Source organism: Protopterus annectens, chromosome 4.part0 (genome assembly GCF_019279795.1).
Source record: "Protopterus annectens isolate FY-2018-M chromosome 4.part0, PAN1.0, whole genome shotgun sequence".
NCBI lineage: Eukaryota > Metazoa > Chordata > Ceratodontiformes > Protopteridae > Protopterus > Protopterus annectens.
This window is the reverse complement of record NC_056733.1, coordinates 279,146,049-279,162,015: the sequence shown is the minus strand read 5'-3', so window position 1 is coordinate 279,162,015 and position 15,967 is coordinate 279,146,049. Positions and strand designations below refer to the sequence as shown.

Below are 15,967 nucleotides of genomic sequence, written 5' to 3'. Positions count from 1 at the left end.
GTTGAAGGTTGTGCGTCAGGGCTGGTAACTCGGCACGTAAAAATCAACTACCCAATCATTAGCGGACCGGAGTTCCGCTGTGGCGACCCCTTACCAGGAAAAGCCGAAAGACACAAACATATATATATATATATATACATACATACATACATACATACACACACATTATATATAGATATATACATACATACATATATATATATATATATATATATATATATATATATGTATAAAAACTTACTCAACTTACAGAAAAGTCCATCTAGAGAAGCTGTCCAGACAAAGGGGACTGGGTGTGCAGTGAGATGGTAATAAGTAAAGCTTTCAGGCAGATTAACTGATGTAGTTAATTATGTACTTGTTACATTTTACCCAAGATGTTTCTATGAAGTACAAGTTAAGCTGAATCACAATCAGTAAAATTACACCTCCGTGGGAGGCTGGACTCAAAGGAAAAACAAAAAGTTAGGTCTTAGAAGGCCAAGTCCTGTAAAACAAAGGTAACATAGAAAAAAAGATACCTGAAATCAAGTTCAAAGTATTACTGCTTAGTGAAAGTGTAAAGATGCACTCAAGTGATCACCAGCACAAAAATCTACAATGGAAACATTCTTGAAACTAGCACTGTAAGAAGCAGTCACACCTCAGGTGGGATTTTATGTCAGCAGCACTTTTTAATGGTATACAGCAGACAGCTAAAGCAAACCCTGTCCTTACAGAGCCTGAAATTACAACAGTCTTGGCTACTTTTAGGCAGCAAGAATTAGTTTCTAGTTTTCTTCTCTGAAATGTTTAGCTGGCAAAAATCAAAGAGAAAGGATGAAAGACAAAATAAAATTAGAATGCAACTTCTGTGAACTTACTTTGCCCTCCTGAACTAATCAGAACAAGGAAGGGACAACGTTCCCTCGTGGGGAATGGGTTAAACACTGGGACCATCCTCTCACAGAAGATCCTGACAAGATAGATTCAAGACATGGCCAGAGATATGCATCAAGGTGTACACAAGGGCATTCATTCATTTCTCCAGAATATCACCACAGTAACACTAATGTCCTGCTTTATATCCCAGTTCACAAGCTGCATCACCTTTCTGCAGAAAGGCATGAGTGTGTCCAGTTCTGTTTTGTTCATGACCACACAAATTACAGCCTGGCTGTTAGCAGGAGAATTGCTGGTTTCAGCTGCCTATTCAGAGTTTTAAGGGTAAGGAAAACTGTCCCAGCTAATTTATGATGGTCTTTCTTTTCAGGTGCCCTAATTTTCCTTTGACCCCCCCCCATAATGAAATGACTGTTGCCAGTATTTGCAGTAATTTCAGCTGAAGGAAGGCAAGTTCTCTGACAGAGGTTGGCGAGAACAATCTACCACTCCAATGCCCAGTGCCCTTACGATCACAGTTGCCTCTCTGTTCACTGTGACACTTATCTTCAAATCTGTAAAAGGATCTATGAAAATCACAATACTGCATAAAAAGTACAAAAAAGTTCAGACCTGTTCTATATTCCAACCTCACATAGGCTGCCAGGTGTACATCTTCCCTAGGCTCCCTCTGATGGCAGGAATGAGCGACTCTGAAAAGTCCCCAACTCTAATGCAATGTAGATAGTCCTTTATGGACACCCCCTCCCCATGGCCTACATCTAAAGGAGGTCACAGCAACATACACTGTGCAGGCAACATACCACAACTGTATATGTCTCAGTGTGGTCGTTACTACAGTGATCACTCTAGAGATCTAGCCTTTGGTGGTGTCTGATGTCTGACCTGACCCTCAGAGATGAGGATCCTTCCCTCATGGTCAGGCTGACATACAACTTCAATCTCAATATACAAGTCTACCAGATCCACTATTAACCAAGAAATTTCATAAGCTCAAACTTACTGTTAATTAATTTTGGATAAGCCAGACAATGTAGGCAACAAAAGAACATTAACTGAAATATTTAACTTGCTTTAATATGAAAACTCCTAACCAGATCCTTTAAAAAAATTAGATTTGTTCATTATAAATGTCACCTTTAAGCAACTAATCAGCAGTTTCTGTGAATAAGGGAATTCACATTCTCGTACACTCTGCTTATACAATTATAACTGTATCATCAACCTTATCAGCCTGTATGCAAACTAAATTGCATTGCAGTTATTAACAAACATTCTCATTTTAATTTAGACAAGACTAGATTCTTCTATTTTTTAATAAAAACTTTAATTAAGTAACATACTGAAATAACAGCAGGGCAGATAAAAACATGGAATGAATTTACTCTTGGGAGAATTTTATAACAATTTCTGGTACTCCACCTAAAAAATGCAGACTTATTTTAAGTTAAAAAGTATCAGAACTCATAAAAAAACATTAAACAAGCTATGGGCACCATCAGAGTACTCAATACTTCATTTAGATTTAGTGCTTTTGTCTCATCTTACAAGACTTCCCTCAGAATCTACACAATACAGACGTATTTAAAAGAACTTGATGTCACATGACACAAGACAAAAAAAGCACCAAATATGGTTAAAAAATTGCAAATCAGTGTTAGTATTGTAAAGGTGCCCATAACATGTTTATTGTTATTAATAGTTTACTGGTTTTACACCTGAGTTAGTGGAAGCAGCATTTTTTCTTTCCTTTCTAAGTCTCTGAAATCATGCAATAAACAGACAAATTCTGTAGCTCTGAGTCAATTAGTAACTTACGGCTTCTCAAACTCATAATTTTGATGACAGTCTGCAACAATGCACACAGAAGAGGATATTCACCACTTCATTTTGAAATGATATATTAACTGTGATACAACAACTGTGACTTCACTATCAACATATACATGCCTAAAAAAGTTTAATATAAACAAAGAAAATAAAAAGGAACAAACTCTAGCACTTCAAGATCAGGCTTCTGGACAACATAAACAATATACTCAAGAGATTCACAAATGACAAAGATTCGAGCCTCTCCAACCTTCCTGGAAAGAATAATTTTTTTAAACCCCTTGTTCATTATTAGAATTCTCTTCAGAGAAGACAGTACTCACTGGATTTAGTGTTGTTGTTGTCCCCTGGTCAAACTGGACTTCATGAAGTTGTTTATTCACTGAATTTGATTTCCCATTTCTGTTGTTCGACTCTTCGGACAAGGCAGAAGGTGAATGCCCCTTTGAAGCATTAATGTGAGTTGCTGCTTGACTGTGTCTGGGTGTTGAGCGACTTCTCCATATCTGGGGTTGCTGTCATGAAAACACTTGTTTAGTTCCTTATATCTCTTGACAATTAAATTTTCCCCCTCTCTATGAACATTTCTTCAAGTTTTAAATGTTCAGCTGCCAACAGCTGTTGAATCACCAATTAATTATCAAATGCTTCTTTGGGAAGTTGTGATTGTAGATTGTAGACTAACAGGCAAGTCTTTAATCTCAGCAACCACTTTTTGACATTTATATTCAATTAATAGTTGCGATCAGGCTTTTCTACAGTTGTAGGAAATGCACCACTTTTTCATTCAGATCATGTTCTTCCTCATCAAATAAGCCTGAATGTACTTTAAGCACCATGGTGTTACATTCAGCTCAAGACATTGTTTTCTAAGTTACTTGACTGAAATACAGATTAAGTAGAATATATGTAATTTTCTTAATTTTATAATGAGGCCATTTAACTTAACTTCAGAAGACATGCTCGTAATGTAATGAGATAAGTAATCAGCTATACCAATATTTCTTTCATTTCTGGCATAAACAAATCTGGCAATTTAGCTAGCAGTCCAATTTGTTCATGCAGTTCTGTGCTGATGTTACTTCCCACAGAGTCACCTTCACTCAAAACATTTATTTTTTCAAACACACAGATATTATCAGACATTGTTCCAAAGTAGCAAAATTATTTTACCTTACAAAGTCACAATCCAACATTTAACACATGAAACATGTCAATGTTTTCTCTGTTTTCCTCATTTTATTAAAATCATACCAAACAAGAAAACAGCTCCATGGTACCTTAACCCTTGCACTTCAAGAGACGGAGAAGTTAAAAAAAGCTAAGCAGGAAATTTTGTAGGCATCAGTTAACTCATCAAACAGCTGAATGTTGTTTAAATTAATCTCAATGTTGTATAATAAATACAGCAGTCCTATCACTTTTACATTCTGAAATGAGGTTTAAACTGGAAAGCTTTACAATTTATACTGCACATTTTTTCCCCATTCAGATGTCCTGATCTTCCTGTTTCAACTTGTTCAACATAATTTTGGACTGCTGCAAGAGCCACTCTGGAAAACAATTTACTATTAGCATATTTTGTATAACTGCTCTGACTTGCAACCAGGTGCAAGCAAAGCTGTGGTTTATAATAAGACAACTAAAGTCTGCCATAAAAACTGAATTCTCTAAAAGTAACTTAGTGCACAGCTTAGCTTTGCTGACTTGATGTGCAGCAGATCAAATAACAGCTCACTGAAAAACACTGTGAAAGCATTCTGCAATCAGTGGATCCAAACTCAGGGCAATGATTTTTTTTCACTGAAATATTCTGCATGATGTAATTAGTCAACCTTCTAAAGAACAAGATGCCTGCACTAAGTGCACATCATGCTTGCTCTTTGAACATTCAACTAAGTGCATTCGGCCAGCAAAGCAAGACAGTTTTACTGTGACCACTTCATTATGACAGATAATGAAGGCAATACAACTGCAGTATAAGCATAAGCCACAGTCAACCCACACTTTTAAAAATAAAAGAAGACAGCTTGATTACTTTGCTAATTCTTGTTATTATAATATCTGTAGAAACTCTCCACATGAGATGAGTGCTCCGAAGTACTATCAAGAACATAACATAAAATTAACAATAGTGTAACAAAACAATATAAAACAATTTAAGCAGATAACAAAATATTATCTTACTACATCAGGAGAAAAAAAGAAGTTATGTCTTACCATAACATTCCATCTGTGTTGTCGATCTTCACTAATCCTTGACTGTGGGCTCAATTCCAAGCCTCAGAACCAACTTGGCTGTTTTTCCAGCTCGCGCTTCACAAAACTCTTGAGCTAGGCTCTGCCCATAATGCTCCTTATTAAATTACCTCAGATCAAGTTTGCCTATAATAGTGACAGCCAGATAAGAAGTAATAAATAAGAGACCATATCTGTGTCCCTATTATGAAGCCATGTCAAGGATTAGTGAAAATCGACAACACAGATGGAACGTTCCGGTAAGACACAACTTCTACATCTAATGTTGTCACTCTTCACGTAATCCTTGACTGTGGGACAGAGTCCTTAGCTACCTGAACCTTGGGAGGTCTCAAGGAAGAATATTCCTAAGCACCATCGAACCAAATGATACACGTCCCCTAGAGACTTGCTCCAGTTTGTAATGAGCAATAAAAGTACGAGGAGATGCCCATGTAGCTGTTGCATAAATGCCATCTAAAGAAGCTCTAGCATGAAAAACTGCAGAAACTGCTACAGCTCTAGCTGAATGAGCTTTCACAAGACGTGGTGAATGATGTCCCTTTGAGTGATAAATAAAGGTGATACAATCCCTAAGCCATTTAGCTAAGGTAACCTTAGAAACTGGGTTACCTAAGGAAATCGAGGAAAAGGCAATGAACAATTGGTTGGATTTTCTGATGTCCTTTGTTCTGTGAAAGAAAGAACGTAAATGCCTGTGGATGTCCAATAAGTGCAGGCAGTACTCTCCCTTATTAGAGAAATTAGGGAAAAAGACCGGTAGATGTAAGGTTTGACTGACATTTGATTCTGAGACAACCTTCGGCAGAAAAGATGGCTTTGTCCTGAGGGAGACCCTGTCCTTATGAAATTTTAAATAAGGGGTCTGCAGGACAAGGCTTGAATTTCCAATATTCTTCAGGCTGAAATGATAGCTATCAAAAACTTTAAATCACAAGTTGCCGAAGGTTCAAAAGGGGATGAAGTGAAGGACTGCAGGACCAAAGGTAAATCCCACAGAGCAATGGGTTCTTTAAAGGGAGATATTAGCATTAAGTTTCCTTTCAAAAAGGCCTTACAAAGTTTATGAGGCATAAGTGAAGAACTACCAAAACCAATATGGAAATTAGATATCGCAGTGAGATGTACTCGAATGGTAGAAGTTGAGGAGCCAGACTGATAAAGAAAGACCAGAAAATCTAAAACTTTATCTACAGATGCTGCGTAGAGATCGATATTACTATCAAGCGACCATCTAGCACATTTTATCCATTTGTTACAGTACAGCTTTCTAGATGAAGGTTTGTGGTGGGCCAAAATGATTTGTTTGACCGGGGAAGTAAGACAGGAATGCTCGGCAATCATGGGAAATACAGAAGCTATGTAGTGAGCTGGAGATTTGGATGAACCATTCCTTCTGGGTGAGATGACAGGTGTGGAACTGGGTCCAGAATCCAAGGTTTCCAAAGCAGGTGAGGCCAAAAGAAGGAAACCAAACTTGTTGAGGCTAAAAAGGAGCAATGAGGATTATTTTGTTCTTCAACCTCTTGGATTTCTTTAGAAACTGACATACAGAGGAGTTGGGGGGGGAGCATACAGAAGACTGGGGGGCCAATCATGAAGAACAGCATCACTGGGTAACTCCCCCGGAGGGGGGATTAGGGTAAAGTAACTCCTGCACTTATTGTTCAGAAAGGATGTCAATAGATTGCAACAAGGTTGCCCCCAGTGGTGGAATATGTTTTCTGTCACAACTGGATCGAGAGACCACTCGTGAGGCATTAGGACAGTTCTGCTCAACTTGTCTGCAATCACACTGGAGCTCCCTGGAATATGCATTGCCATTAAAAAGCAGCTGGAAGAAACTGCCCATTGCCTTACTCTGAGGGCTTCTTGACAAAGTGTGTAAGACCTGGTTTCCCCTTGTTTGTTGATGTACCAGACTACCGACATGTTCAAGGGGAGGGTATATTGAAATGCTTGCAACGCCAACAGCACCGCGGTCATCTCTAGAACACTGATATGCAAATTGGCCTCCATCTGGGACCAAGTTCCTCGGACTGCCCTTCCCAGATAATGCCCCCCCACTCTATCTGGGAAGCATCTGTGGTCACTATGGCTTGGGGCTGAGGTGGGGACAAAGGGCTGGCCTGACAACATTTTTTGGGAAATGAGCCACCAAGACAGGTCTTGCTTGCAATGACTGGTGATCAAAATCTGATGAGACATCAGTTGGTTTAATAATGACCATTGGGAGGCCAGAAGCCATTGAAGAATCCACATGTGATATCTGGCCATGGGAACTAGGGTAACAGATGCTGCCATTGACTCTAGAGCCTGCAGGATGAGTCTTGCTGGAACAGTTCTGTTATGAAGGATGTGGTTTACTTGTGATCAGATCCTCTGGAGCTTCTCTAATGGGAGTGATGCAAATCCCGTGACTGTGTCTAGTATAGCTTCAATGAATTCCAGCTGTTGTGTACATTCTAAATGGATTTTTTTGGTCATTTATTGTGATTCCTAAGGCAGTGAAAAGATGAAGGTGTAATCTCTTGGCTTTACAAGCTGATGCTTGGTGGAAGTGGTAAGGAGCCAGTCGTCGAGATATGGAAATATTCGGAACCGTAACAGTTGGAGATGTACTGCTACCATTGTCATGCATTTGGTGAACATCCTGGGGGCCGTGGTGAGGCCAAAAGGCAGTGCCCTGAACTGATAGTGACTGGCTTCCAGATGGAAGTGCAGGAATCTCTGGAGTGCTTGTTCATTTTTATGTGGTAATAAACATCCTGAAGAACTACTGAGCACATGCAGTCGTCTTTTTCTAAAAATGGAAGTATTGACAGTACCGAGACCACCTGGAATTTGGTTTGTTGAACTGACTTGTTCAACTGGCTGAAATCCAAAATGGGTCTCCAGTCCCCGTTTTTTGGGCACTAAAAAAAAAAAAATACACGTGTAGATTCTGGATCCTCTCTGGTGTAGTGGGACTGACTGGATGACTCTCTTGTTGGGCAGTTTTTAGATTTTTAAGACTGCTGCTTCTCTGTGACTGAGTGGAACATCTAGGAGTATTTTTGGTGTTTTTGGATTTATTGAAAGGGGAATGATGTATCCTCTGGAAATGATCCCCTGCACCCATTCATCTGTTGTCATCTGTAGCTAGGCAGATTGGTGATGGAATAATCACCCCACCCCCACCCCAACTGCCTCCAGAGGAAGGCAATCGGGCCTCCATTCAGGAGCACTGGTAGGAGTTACCTGAGAAGGAATCTCTGGACCCCTGGTTCTGTGGGCCACTTCTGCCTCTTGGACGGCGTCTTCCATTATTACGTCCCCCTCTGCCCCAGGAGAAGTCCTTGGCACATGAGTCTTGGAAAGGCCCTTGGGTCTTTTTGAACTATAAACTCCCACTTCTCTGGTCTCTAGAGCAGGGCCATTGAGGAGTGCAGAAGTGTACACCCACATCAGAAAGAGTCTTCCCATCATTCTCACATCTGGCTAGTGTGTCTTTAACCTTGGGTCCAAACAGGGATGATATGTCAAACTGAGTGTTGACGAATGAAGATTTAAATGGCTCCATTAAGTCACACAAGAACATCCAGACGGGTCTCCTGATGGCTATGCCTGAACCTGCTGCTCTTATCATCCCTTCAGCTGCATGAGTAATTAGCCTCGTGGACAAATTGGAAATCAATTCAAGGGTGGCAAGCTGAGAGGTAACCTTATCTCAGACCCCTACAGCTACTGCTCCTGTGAGAGTATCTGAAAGCTGTTTGATCAGATATCTCTGCAACCTAGAGAAGTGTGCCAAATAATTCAAGGACCTGAGAACAAAGGTCGATGGGGCATATACACTTCCCCAACCAATGCACAGTCCTAGACTCCTTGACAGGAGGATGGACAGTAGGACTTTCTTCTGCAAGTTCCTTTTTGGTGGCTGCTGCTATCACCATGGTGTCTACAGGAACACCCTGGGCCTAATGTTGCTCATCCTTAGGGGCAGAAAGAATCCAGTCAGGTCTCTTAGGGATCGGCTCGATAGAGTCAGGAATCTTCCAAGCCCACTGAGCGATCAGTTTAATAAAACCGTCAGCTGGTGGAAAACTCCAAGAGGTAGAGGGCTGGGCACAAAAAGCCTCCAGGAGGAAGGCTGAAGGGAAGTCCAGCCACCCCTCTTTTTCAGGATTTTTAGGATGTCCCCGAAGGAAACATCATCAGGGGGAGACCTAGTAGAACCTCACCCTTTATCGAAATCAGTACACTCTGTGAAAGACACTTCTGGGGAGTCAAAGTGCTTCCTCTTCCACTTTTTCTTTGAAGGTACCTCTTCTGAAGGATGTTCCAGACAGGTACCCAAAGATTCTGTGCCCTCTGTCCCAGGAATGAGCCTGGAGGAAACTCCGGTCGAGGGGATGTAGAAGATACGTGGTCTGACAGGGATGGCATAGACTGTGAGTCCACAATGGACAAAGCCTTCTCCATGGCCTAAAAAGTAGGTCTTCCTGTAGAGGAATGTGAGCCCGGAACCAAAATAGACTCCTTCAGAACTGTGGTCCCATCCCGCACTGAGGAAGCCGCCTCTGAGACAGAAGCCAAGGTCAAGCTTACGAATGTTGAGACCCCGAGAGGCATGGAGGGCTCAGAAAGTATCGAAGTGGAATACCGGCCCTCAGAACCAGCAACGAAGCCTCAACCCTGGGAGGTCTCCGGTTCCGACAAACCGGAAGAGCTCAAGGCAATCATCGGTGCTGGAGATGTAGCTCTAACCAGCACCGAGGCAGTCAGAGCTGGGAAAGCCGATACCAGGGGCTCTGAAATCTCTGCTGGAGTTGGAGAAGGAATCTGAATAGGAGTCGAGGAAGGACCGGCTCAGGAGCCGAGTTGGCTTGGAACCGAGGATGGAGGCAATCCCCCCACTGTCAGGAGCTGGTTGAGCAGTCTCATAATATCTGACTCAGAAAGGCTCTTAGTAGACCAACTAGAGGAGGCTGATGGGGGACATAGGTGGTCTTGGTTCCACAAAGTGACTTGGAGGACAGTCAGAAAATGGGTCCACTTGATGGAGAATAAGAGGTCCTTGTTAAGGAAATAGGACGAGGCTGTTTCAGTACCGATGATTTAGCTGGTACCGAAGCTCCAGATGTCTGCACCACAGTTTGTCTTGAAGTTGACTCTCTTCATCTATGGGTGCCAAAGATGCAGTCGACAACGTAGGTGGTTTGGTCAATTTAGCAGGCGGTTCCGAGGAACTTGGAACCAAATGCGGTTGTTTTTTAGTTTTGGATGATTAAGATGAAGAAGAGGAAGAGCTGACTTCAGTCTTGGGACTAGATATCATCTCTTCAACATCACTCTTCAGGAGTCCCTTTAAAATAAGTTTGTTTCTGTGCACAGTCAAGGCTCTGGCAGAGAAACAGTGGCAAAGAGCACAATTCTCCTAGAGAGGGACAGCACCTAAACAATATACACAGAAAATGTGTCCATCTGAGTTAGGCATTTTCTGTCGCATTTTTGACACCTCTTAAACCCAGAGTTGCCCTCTAAGCAGATTTATCAGCCATAGTAACAAAATAAAGGCCTAACACATGCACACAGAGGAAAGAGGAACAGATAAAAAGAGCCTCTTTCTCTCTTTTTTTTTTTGTAAAAGGACAGGAAAAGGGGAAAAAATTACCAGCGGTGGTAAGAAAGATTGCCCTGAGGTAAAGGAAGCAGAAAAAGGAAGTATCAAAAATGGTAAGTTAAACTACTTAACGGTAGAAAGAAAGGTAAGGGAGAAAGCACTCACACATTCACTAAAATAAGAGAGGAGTGGATAGAAACTATAGAGAATATAGCAAATATAGAAGACTTCAAGGAAAAAAAGGACATAAAGGCAAAAAGATTAGAAACTTAAAATATTATAATACCAAAGCTCGAGATAGGTTGGATGCGTCTGACACCACAAAGCTGCAAAGGAGATCTGGAGTAATTTGGTAAGGAGCATTATAGGTACAGCCTAGCTCGAGAGTTTTGGGAGGTGTAAGCTGGAAAAACAGCCGAGTCGGTTCCAAGGTTCGGAACCAAGCCAACAGGCAAGCAGTATGTGAAGATTGACAAAATCAGATCTTATTTTAAACTTATTTTAAAATATAAGCAATGAACAAGCCTACAAACATTTCAATCAAGTATTTTTGCTGCTTAAAGTAGGGGGACATCATCTTTTAAAAATCAAAGCAGTGAAAACAAAAGAAGTACTCAGTGACAATAGTTTCAAGTTAGTCTCATGCTTTAGGTTTTCAAGTGATTAGAACACTAAGAGAGGTGTCAATATCCCACATAAAAATAACTTCTGGTCTATCATAACAACGGCATTTAATAGAAGTGGTGTGTTGTCTTCAGACCAGTACAAACAAACTAAAGGCATACAACTAGTGCTCTAACTATACTGAATGAAGAAGCCACCAATCTTTTAAACAGAGGTACTGACATGAAAAGCTATGAGGACGGGACAGCTTTAAATTCCTGCACAAATTAGCATGTACACACACAGCATGTGCAGACATACACAAAAGTACAGTTGTGTACACTTACCATAAATGTAGACGTTCGAGTGTATTCACTGTTGCAATCATCACACTTGGATTATCTGCGAGCAGGTAGCCCTCAGTTGGCCCAAATATCAGACTTAGTATTTCTGCGTCGATTGCTGTCACTTCAGGTCTGACGTCAGGTTGTCAGGGGTATAAAAACAGGCAGCAGACGCCATTACATCAGTTTTTCTTGCCCCAAATGTCAGGAGCCCCCAAATAGGGAGCTAAGTTATAGTGGTAAAAAACACCACCAGTAAAAAGTAAATATCAATACCCTGCAAGGGGTGAGTAAGAGAGACAGAGAAGGAGAGAAAGAGAGAGAGAGACAAGGGGGCTGGAGGGTGGAAAACCAGGACTGCAACAGTGAATACACTTGAACATCTACATTTATGGTAAGTGTTTACAACTGTACTATGTTCTTCGTGTTTCACTGTTGCAGTCATCACACTTGGGTTGATTCCCAAAGCTGAAGAATGGGTGGAGGCAGTCAAGAAGGGTTGTGACTGGCTAGTATGCCCTGCAGGACTGCTGCTGCAAAACCTGCCCTGGATTTGGAAAAGGTAGGCAGGTGGTAATGCTTGGTGAAGGTGTGAACCGAACTCGATGTAGCAAGTTTTCAGAATGTCCCTGGTAGGGACATCTCTGAGAAAGGCTGTAGAGGTTGAAGTTGCCCTCGTGGAATGCATTCTGATCCCCTGAGGGGGTGGTTTTTCACTGTGTTTGTAACAGAAATGGATACAGTGTTCTATCCATCTGGAGATGGTTTGTTTTGATATGGCCTTGCCCTGGTGCAAAGGTGACTAGTAACTGGTCAGATTTCCTGAAGGGCTTAGTCCTATCAAGGTAGAATCTGAGCTGTCTGTGCACATCTAAAGACTGCAGGATCTTTACCCCCTTATTTTGAGGATTAGAGAAAAAGGTGGGCAAATGGACAGATTGGTTGAAAGCCACACCAGACACCACTTTAGGCATAAAAGTAGGGTAGGTCCTGAGGGAGACCCTGTCAGCATGAAAAATAATGAAGGGTTCCACAGCCATAAGTGCTTGTAGCTCAGACACTCTTCTAGCTGAAGTGATGACCAGAAGCAAGGCTGTTTTCCAAGAGAGGAATTTTAACTCTGCTGATGCTGCAGGCTCAAAGGGGGGTAGCATGAGCTTTTCCAGTGCAACGTTAAGGTCTCAAGCAGGGGTGGGGGCTCATCTTGATGGGCTTAAGTTGTTAGCCCCTCTCAGGAACTGTTTGATGAAAGGGTGAGAGAAGAGAGGTGGCTCAGTGCTGCAATGAGCAGAGATGGCAGAGGCATGGATCTTAATGGAAGAGAAGGATAGGCCTCTGTGGAGTAGATCTGCTAGGTAGTCCAGGATGAGAGGTAAGGAGGGCTGTGCTTTAGCAGTTCCTTTAGAGTGAATCCAGGAACAATACCTTTTCCACTTATCAGCACAGGAATTTCTTGCACTAGGTCTTCTGGCTTCACGAATGACGTCCAGCATCTTCTTGCTTAGGCTGGCCACTGGAGGAGAATTCAAGGAATAAGCCAGGCTGCAATGTTCAGGGTTTGCAGTTGCGGATGCAAGATCTGTTCCTCCTGCTGAGTGAGGAGGGTTGGGATCTGGGGTAGGTGCCATGGTGGCACCGGTGACAGACTGCGCAGTAGTGGGTGCCAGTGTTGGCATGGCCAGTCTGGGGCAATCAGGATCGCCCTTGGTCTTTCCTGCCTTATCTTGAGTAGCATTCTTGTAAGAAGAGGCAGAGGGGGAAATGCATAGATTGAGAGGTTTACCCACTGGAAGGAAAGGGCATCCACATTCCAGGCCTTGCTGTGACGTACCCTGGTGAAGAATTTGCTGAGCTGGTGATTGTAGGGGGAGACAAATAGGTCCACCTTCAGGGTACCCCATTTCTGGGTTAGAAGGCTGAAGGTGTTGAGGTCTAATTGCCACTTGTGTGGGTCTTGGTGATTTATGCTTAAGTTGTCTACCAGAGAGTTTTGTTTGACTGGCAGGAATTGAGCTTGCAGGTGAATATGCATAGCCAAGGCCGTGTTCCACAGGATCATGGCAAGAATGCAGAGTGGGAAAGAGTGGGTTCCCCCCTGCTTGCTGATGTACCACATCACTGTGGTGTTGTCAGTTTTTATCAAAAGGGGCCCTGGTGAGAGCAGGGGTCTGAAAGCTGTCAGAGCGTGCTGAACAGCTAGCATCTCTTTTTGGCTGATGTGCAGATGAATTTGGTTTGGGCTCCAGTGGCCCTGAATGCAGCTGCCATCCAGATGTGCAACCCCAGGCATAGTCTGATGCGTCTGTGGTTAGGGTCTGGGTGGCGTGGGGTTGTGTAAATGGAAGTCCCTTGTTGTGGTTGCATGCTGCTGCCCACCAAAGAAACTCTGTCCTGAGACAAGGTATAACAGGTATGATAGCTTCCAGGTCCTGAGAATGTTGGCACCAAAGACTTTTTAAGTACCACTGAAGTTTCCTCATATACAGTCTAGCATATGGAATTAGTAGAATGCAGGAGGCCATGAACCCTAGAGCCTGCAGGGTTTTCCTTGCGTATAGCTGGGTTCTGGTGGCCATTTGAGTGAAGTAGCCTGTCAGATAGGCTTGTTTTTTTTGAGTACAGAATGCCATCTGGGATGCTGTGTCCAGGCTTGCTCACAGGAATATAATTTTTTGACTGGGGACTAGTTTTGATTTCTTTCCGTTGGTAGTGTACCCCAGGGAGGTTAGAAGGTCCTTTACAAATGTCAGGTGCTGCAACCGCTCTTCCTGACTGTCTGCCTGAATCAGGCAATCATTCAAGTAAGGGTAAATTTGAATCTTTCTCTGTCTGCAATAGGCATTGGATGGAGCCAGGCATTTTGTATAGACTCTGGGAGCAGTGGATAAGCCAAAGGGAAGTGCAGGGAACAGATAATGCATAGATCCTGCCCTGAAATGTAGATATTTCCTGCATGAGTCCCTGATAGGGATGCGCAGATAGGCCTCCTTTAGGTCTGGGGTGGCAAACCAGGCATCTTTGGACAGCATAGGGAGAAGCTGCTGTAGGGAGAGCATTTTGAATTTTGGTACCACCAGGCAGGTGTTTAGAATGGACAGATCTAAGATTGGGTGCCAGGTGCTCTCTTTTCTGGGTACCAGGAAAAGTCTGGAAATAAACCCTTGGCCTATCTGTTTTGCAGGAACAGGCTGAATAGCCCTTATGGAAAGCAGGGATTGAACTTGGTTTTGTGTCTCTGCCCACTGGTTTGGAGGAAGGTCTGGAAACCCTTTTGGGGTTGGCAGCATGTGGAAATAAATTTGTACCCCTGGGATACTATGTTGAGAACCCATTGATCGTTGGTGATGGAGGCCCAGTTTTTTGCATGGTGGGCAAGTTTTCCTCCTAGGGGCACAAGCAATTGGGCAGAGGTGAGGAGTCATTGTGAATTCTTTCTGTAAGGGGGTGGCTTAGCACTCCCTGTTTTAGAAGTGGAGGTACTCCACTGCTCAGATCTCTGCATACCCTGAGACTGTAATCTGAGGGGTCTGTTTTCTGGGTCTAGTTTGAGGGGGCTGGAAGGACAAATGTTTCGAGGGGCAATGCCTACTGAATCTTAGAGGCTGCACTTGCAAAAAATCTTTGACTGTCTGCATAGACTTAACCTTTTCTTCCATCTTTTTTAAAACCTCTCCTGCTATGGTGCCAAACAGATTGTCCTTGTTCAAAGGAGCGTCCAGTAATTTTGATTTGACATGGTCTGGCAAGGTCTGTTCCCTAAGCCAAGCATGCCTTCTAAGTACAGAATCTGTGACTGCTGCCCTGCAAGATGCTTCTACGGCGTCAAACCCACATTGCAGGGTATGCTTGTTGACTTGGTTTGCAGAATGCATAATCTCCTGTAATTATTTTCTGCACAGTCAGGAAAGGTAGATAATTTTTGCTTAATAAGTTCCATAGTATGTTGCTGGTATTTAAGCATGTAGAACTGACAATTCATTGTTCTGATGGTGAGAGTTGCAGAGGTGTATACTTTTTTACCCCACTGTCTAAAGCTCGGGAATCCCTGTCCGAAGGGTTGGGATTCTTAGCTGTAGTTGCTTTTATTCCTTTAGGTCCTTGGGAGATGTCCTCTGGGTCAGCAGTAGGATTTTTGAAAAGAAATTTGTGAGAGTCAGGGACTCTGTAGTACCTGTCTGGTTTCCTTGGAGCAGGAGGTAAAGCATCAGAAGTTAGACTGGATTCCATGAAGACATCATCCACAAAGTACAGTTTTGTACCTACCATAAATGTAGATGTTCGAGGATCCACATTGCTGCAGTCCTAACTATTGGGTAGTCCGCTGTCCAGTCGGCCCGAATACCAAAGTATATGGCTGACGTCGGTCAGGGCGCATTAGACTGACGTCAGTACGTCAGGGTACTAATGCGCATGACCGACGTCATATCCTCAGTCTTTTCTTGCC

At 42.7% G+C, this 15,967-nt stretch overlaps 1 protein-coding gene across 4 annotated transcripts in view; it reads right to left on the bottom strand.

Annotated features, from left to right (window-relative positions):
* The window catches only part of MED13L (mediator complex subunit 13L), a 3,068,540-nt gene that overhangs the window by 923,605 nt on the left and 2,128,968 nt on the right, over positions 1-15,967 (bottom strand). For 2 of the 4 annotated variants that reach the window (XM_044068259.1, XM_044068260.1), the window contains exon 14: positions 3,036-3,227. The exons of the other annotated variants lie outside the window; for them this stretch is intronic. In XM_044068259.1, coding sequence (XP_043924194.1) covers positions 3,036-3,227 — 192 coding nt within the window. The remainder of the gene's footprint in view (positions 1-3,035; positions 3,228-15,967) is intronic. 4 annotated transcript variants of the gene reach the window in all.